Genomic DNA, 6,550 nt, shown 5'->3' with positions numbered 1-6,550 from the left:
AGATTCACCAGGCTAGATAGAAAAGCCTGTAGGATGGGACCATGACTGAACTAGATTCACGAGGCTAGATAGAAAAGCCTGTAGGATTGGTTCTGGGGCTGTGCAATCAGGGCGGTCAGGACATGACTCCTGATCCTGCACACCCTGGTATCAGATTTTACCTAGGGTATACTCCAGCAAGTCCCTAAGGAATCAGCCACCCCTCCCTGGATTGCCTAGGGAGGTGGTAGTAATTTCACTTTGTAACACACGCTGCTTTGAAGGCAATGTGAAATAGAACTCAATGGATACTGAATCCACGTGGTGACTCAAAATGGGTGTAGGGCTTTCACTGTAATCTGTAGCCTTCTGCAAGTGTAGTGCTTCACTGCAGAAAAGCCCATGTAGGCAAGTAGCCATCTTCAGAGCTACATTACCCAGAGATTACCACTGTTAATGTTTCACGGTGTGCCTCTGCCATACACCAAACCTGAGCCAAACCAATCCACTGATTTCAAGTAGATTCTGATTCCTGGAGGCCCTGCTTGTAAAAAAACAGCGCTTGATAGGTTTTTCGTGGCTGTAGTTTTTATGGAAGCAGGTCATCCAGGCCTTTCTTCCGCAATGCTATTAGGTAGGTTTGAACTGTTAATTGGTTAGTAGATGAGTGCCAGCCTTTTGTTCCACCCAGGGACCACAGACACACACTGAATTATAAATAGTCATGTAACTGGAAAATAAATCCCAGAATGCTCTTATATATACAAACACCCCCCTCCCGCAACACACACATACACACACACACACACACACACACACTTTTATATACAACACACTTACATATCCTATATTACATTGTAAAGGTCACAATTCCCTTTTTCTCTTAAGTTTATTGACTACTTCTTGGTAAATTGCCTATTGCTAGCCTTTGCTTATTTTAAAAGAAGTAAAATTTACCTAGGTATAATTTAGCTTAAGAAGACAAACTTGTGCTTCTTAGGTTTTGAGAAACATAGTCACGTAACCATTGTCAATGTACAGAAGTAGAAATCATGTCCCTTGTAGTCATATGTCCCTTTCACGCGGTTCGGCTCTTTCCAGAGTTCCAGACCCAGTGTCCTTTGTAACGAAATTACACCCCAGTAAAACCTTCCTGGGCCTGTGGGCACTTCTCCCTTACAAGGTTGTGTGGTGAGCCCCGGTGAAACAATAGCCGTGTGTGGTTGGTGGTGCCGAGTGGCTGGGCTGTGCTGACACCTGGAAGAGCTATCGTATTTTTCGGTGGCTTTCAGGTGGCACTCTCTTAAGTATCACCTCTGGGCCAAACATACCGGTTACTTTCCTTTTCGTTGCCCTAATTTTTGGTCCTGAAATTCGTATACTTCAGCTGAAGTCATCAAAGTCTTTTGGACATACAGCATGTAATGACCATTCTTGGATAATACTCAGTGCTGAAGCAGTCATTATAGTCTGCCTTTCCGACATCAGGAACTTTTTTTTGTAGTAAATACCCAGGTAGTTGGGAAAGATACTTCTGTATAGTTGGAGATTTCTTTAGTATTCTTTCTCATGAATTTCTAAACGTTGAAAGTGTGTGCATTGGAGTTTGAGAGAAATATACCTTGCTATATAATGGCAAAGTGCGTTTCAGTGGCTCTCCCCAGCCCTCATGAAGTAACTCTGAAATTTAAGAAGTAAAGCTTAGTGGGTACCACTGCTGTGGCCTTTCAAGCTCTTGCATTAATGATGAGTCTGCTTCTCTTCCCTAACACCACCCCCTCCCAACACACACACACTGTGACAAAGGGACAATGAACACAGGGGAATGTAATATAAGATGTCACACGGACAGTAAGAATTCCCTATTGTTTCTTTCCCCGTTAAATCATAATTCAGTTAGATGATTGTCCCTCCAGTTATTTTTTTCTATTCATAAGGCATATATATTTATATTTAAATATGTGCAGGAGCTTCAAAAAGTTTGAAAAAAATTGAATTAAAAGAGTAGATTTGTGGCATTGCCCCACAAACTTTCTCAGGGTGCTAATTTAGGGTTTATGTCATTGGAAGACTCTAATAAGCAATTTCTTTTCCCAGTATTCCTCCTGGTAGAAAGAATGGTGCGGTGTCCATGTAAGTGTGGAAACCAGACCTAGTGTGTAGCTCCCCTCTTTGGGCTTGGAGAGAGGGGTGCTCCAGCTGGCGTGGACTCCGCAGGTCTCACCTGCAGGCCTGGGGGTTCATGCTTGTGTTAGGGTCGTCACTGGCATTCAGACGTCACCTGCTGCTTGAGCTGATAGTCGCATCTTCCTGCTTGTGATTTTCAGGAAGCAGGAACAGGAGACAGCCACTGAGCTTGCTCATCATGCTGTGGGGCGGATGAGGAGGCGGTGCCACTTTAGAGGAGAGTCTATGTTCCTTTCTAAGGGACAGATCCAGGAATACGTGGGCCTTTTGTGTGTGTGTGTGTGTGTGTGTGTCGGGGGTGGGGGGGGGCCGGGGCAGTGGTGCATTTTTGAATACTCAGCCCCTGTCCCCGAGGGATCTCACTTGCACAGTTCTAGGAGCTCCCGCTTGGCTTGTGCCCTAGGCTGCCATGACCACAGACCCCGTTGTGAGTGATGCTACTGGAGTTGTGTGTTGCAGTAGAACTATAGCCATTTTATAATGTTAAGATTGGTAAAAGTGGGAGATAACTAGGTTTGTTATTGACAATGTCTCTCAGTCTGCGGTTGATAGAAAGTGCACCTTTGTGTTTCCAGCAGGGCCGGGCTGCCTGAGAATTGGGTGTACGTAGTGTAAATGTCAGGCCCCTCCTTTGCCTGGGCCCTTTCCACCACCTTGGCAGTGGTTCTAGCAAGTGTATATTTGTAGTTTGCCATCCTTTTCTCAAAGAGGGCCCCACATTGTGTGAGTTTCTAGCCCAGTGAATCTGGGTTTGCCCTTGGGCTCCCACTTAGGGGCGTGGGGGGGCTGGGTAGTAGAGGGCCTGTGAGATAGAGATCGCAATGTGCCAGCCCAGCAGTGACTTTCTTCCCGTCTTTGTATTTGTCAATCTGACTGGTTTTCAGATTCGTGTCTCCACAGAAATTTATTTCCTTAAGACTGCATATGATGTGCCTGGAGGCTGATGTGGGTGGGAGGGAGAGCACTTAGAAATGGCATAGAAAGTATCCCAGTCACAGTTCCAGTTCGATATCTCTAGGGCGCCTAGTTCCGCCCAGGTGTGATGAAGGACCCCGCAGATAGCACGTTTCTCTCCACATGGCAGCATTGTCCACGCCCTCATTGCTTCGCCCTTCCTCTGCCCACAGATTCGTGGTACAGATAAAAGCAATGGGAGGGAGTTGCACATTGCATATCGGTATGGGGAACACTATGACAGCGTTCGGAGGATCAATGATAACTCGGAAGCACCCGCACATCTGCAGACTGACGTGAGTGGGGTCTAGGTGTTCCTCTGTTTTCTTGCAGTTGAAACCAGTGATGGCTTCATGGAAATGAACTACCTTTAAGAAGCGGAGTGGAGACCCAAAGCCCATGAGTAGGCCATGGAGATCCCCTTGCAGAGGGGTCTCGGGGAGGAGATGAGCCAGTCAGGGTGCGATGTAGCAATGAGATGAAAAATACAACTTTCCTCTAGTTCTTAAATGCTTCCTCCCCGCTCCCACTACCATGACTCGAATTCGACCTTGCAAGTCTGGCTAGACCAGAGGATGTACACTGGTACAGATAGGAACTGGAAATACAGGGAATCCAGGGCGGATGAGCCCTACAGGACCAGTGGTGTGAGTGGCGATACTGGGAGGGTAGAGGGAGAGTGGGTTGGAAAGGGGGAACTGATTATAAGGATCTATATGTGACCTCCTCCCTGGGGGACGGACAACAGAAAAGTGGGTGAAGGGAGATGTCGGACAGGGCAAGATATGACAAAATAATAATTTATAAATTATCAAAGGCTCATGAGAGAAGGGGGAGCAGGGAGGGAGGGGAAAAATGAGGACCTAATGCCGGGGGCTTAAGTGGAGAGGAAATGTTTTGAGAATGATGAGGGCAATGAATGTACAAATGTACTTTACACAGTTGATGTATGTATGGATTGTGATGAGTTGTATGAGCCCCTAATAAAATGATTAAAAAAAAAAAAGCTGTGGGTTTAATATTTTTGTTTTCCTTACAGTGTAGGTGAGAGATAAACTTGCTTTCATTCTTGTGCTTTCTTTAATCACTGATAACTATGACCATATGAATATAATTATATAAAAATTTATATTGATCTTATACCTTAAGATTAATCCATACTGCTTACCTAGCATTTAAAACTATGAAAAAGGTAATTAAGGTAGTAAAAAAGACACAAAACTGGCTGCCTGTACACAGCTTTTCCCATTGTCTTCATAGACTGCCTTGCAGTACTTAATGCATTCAGAAAGGAACGGATTATGTTTCTTTAAATCATTTAACTCTCATAGGTAAGCCTTTTCGCACATTATTACACGCATATTGATAGAAATGTTTTGAAAGAATAACCAACCATATAAGGACAACAGGAAAGTGGGTGAAGGGAGACATTGGACAGTGTAAGATAGGACAAAATAGTAATTTATAAATTACCAAGGGTTCATGAGAGAGGGGGGAGGGGGTGATGCAGAGCTGATGCCGGGGGCTTAAGTGGAGAGCAAACGTTTTGAGAATGATGAGGGCAACGAGTGTACAAATGTGCTTTATACAATCCATGTATGTATGGATTGTGATGAGTTGTATGAGCCCCTAATAAAATGATTAAAAAAAGGAAAGATGCAGAGGGCAGCACCGGCTCAGGGATAAAGCTCAGAAGGCAGAAAGAGACAGGAAAGGAGGATGCAGGGAAAGGGTAAACATGACAAGTGGGACAATCGCTGTTCCAGAGCGGGGCCTGCAATTGATGTCACAAGACAGTGTGTGAAAAGTGTTGAATGGAAAGACCAGTCTTCTCTAAACTCTCACCCAAATCACAATAAAAGCAACCCATAGTGCACATACATAATGCTCTCTATAAGGAGCCCGAGTGGCGTAGTGGGTTACGCATTTGTCTGCTACCGGCAAGGTCAGTGGTTTGAAACCACTAGCTACACCGAGGGAAAGGAGGCTTTCTACTCCCATAAAAGGGTTAGTCTCAGAAACCCTATGTCTCATCGGGTCGCTGAGTAGCAATGACTTGATGGCAGTGTGTTTTTTTTTTCTTCAGGATTTCTTAAGTAGTTCTTGAACCTAATTCATATTTAACCTTAAATAAACTTGTACAATATTAAAAGAAAGTTGTGTTTTTTAAAAATAGGTACTGTTTCCCTAATGGTCAAAATTAAAAATGTGTAACCAGATGTATAGTAAAAAGCATTCCTGTTCCCCTCTCTGGAGGCATCCAGCATATCAGTGTATGGCAGGATCTTCTGGAGAGATTGTATATGTTGAACCAGATCTTGAAACTTATTCAAGTGATGTACACTTTATATATGAATCACCTCACACACGTGTATCGTGAAAAGCCGCACATGTAAGGGTATCTGCAAGATAGATTGTTAGAAGGGCGCTGTTGTATTAGAGTGTATCTGCCTGTCTAGTTTTTAAAGGTGTTGCCACATGGCTCTCGAGCATTTCCCATTTGACATCCCACCAGCAATGTGCGTCTTCTCCTGCACCTTTGCCAACAATGTACTGTCTGTTTTGTTGTTGCTTTAATCTTTGTCAGTGTTAGGACTAAACTGTTGGCTTAGCAGAGTTTAATTAGGGTTTTTCTGAAGTGCATGTGTACTTCGCTCCCTGTGCTTAAGGTCTACTTGTATTGTCTTTTTGGTCAGCTGGTTGCTGTGACTTGGAATCATTTCAGTGTCCACCAGCACCACCATTTTTTGTCTTTTGTTCATATTTTTCCCATTAACTTAATGATTTGTAGCAACTGTTCATGTAAGAGAAATTCGCCTCTGTGTTAGGACTTGGAATGTTTCTTCACAAGCTATCATTCTCCTGGTGGTGGTGGTTACTGGGAAAACATGTTAAGTTTCTATGTGGATGAGCTTATTATTACTTCCTTACATTTCTTCGGGGTTTTGGGTCATAATTGGTAAGCCCTTTCTCACTGTGAGGTTAACCCATAATGCTATGGTTTCATTTTTTTATAAAAAGTTAAATTTGAGATTTGTGTACTCATAGAGTATAAGATTTGGATCCAGCTTTACTTTGTGCCTGGTGGTTACCCAATTGTACCCAAATCATTTCGTAATGAACTCTCTTCTCCCCACTGATTAAAATGCCACTTCTTTTCCATATACCTAATTCCCATATGTATTTGGGTCTATTTCTAGATTTCTGGTACTGTTCCACTAGTCTCTCTGTTCACATGCTGATGCCTCATTATTTTAATTACTAAGAGTATGTGAAACATTTTACTCATCATTTCTTTTTTGTAATATCCTAGTTTCTATCTCTTTAAAAATAGAAACATTAGAATTAGTTCATCTGCTTAAAAAGAAATCCTGTTTGCTCTGTATTGCCATCTCAGTAAATTTATAGAGTAATCAAGGGAGAATTGATA

General features: G+C 43.2%; 1 protein-coding gene across 2 annotated transcripts in view; it reads left to right on the top strand.

Moving 5' to 3' along the window:
* OTUD3 (OTU deubiquitinase 3) overlaps positions 1-6,550 on the top strand; it is a 22,938-nt gene that overhangs the window by 6,692 nt on the left and 9,696 nt on the right. For both annotated transcript variants that reach the window (XM_045299101.1, XM_013005304.2), the window contains one exon: positions 3,294-3,416. In XM_045299101.1, the coding sequence (XP_045155036.1) occupies positions 3,294-3,416 (123 nt within the window). The remainder of the gene's footprint in view (positions 1-3,293; positions 3,417-6,550) is intronic.

This window comes from Echinops telfairi, unplaced genomic scaffold, assembly GCF_000313985.2.
Source record: "Echinops telfairi isolate 266 unplaced genomic scaffold, ASM31398v2 ScPeMD7_7457;HRSCAF=8495, whole genome shotgun sequence".
Classification (NCBI taxonomy): Eukaryota; Metazoa; Chordata; class Mammalia; order Afrosoricida; family Tenrecidae; genus Echinops; species Echinops telfairi.
This window is presented reverse-complemented; position numbering and strand designations above follow the sequence as displayed.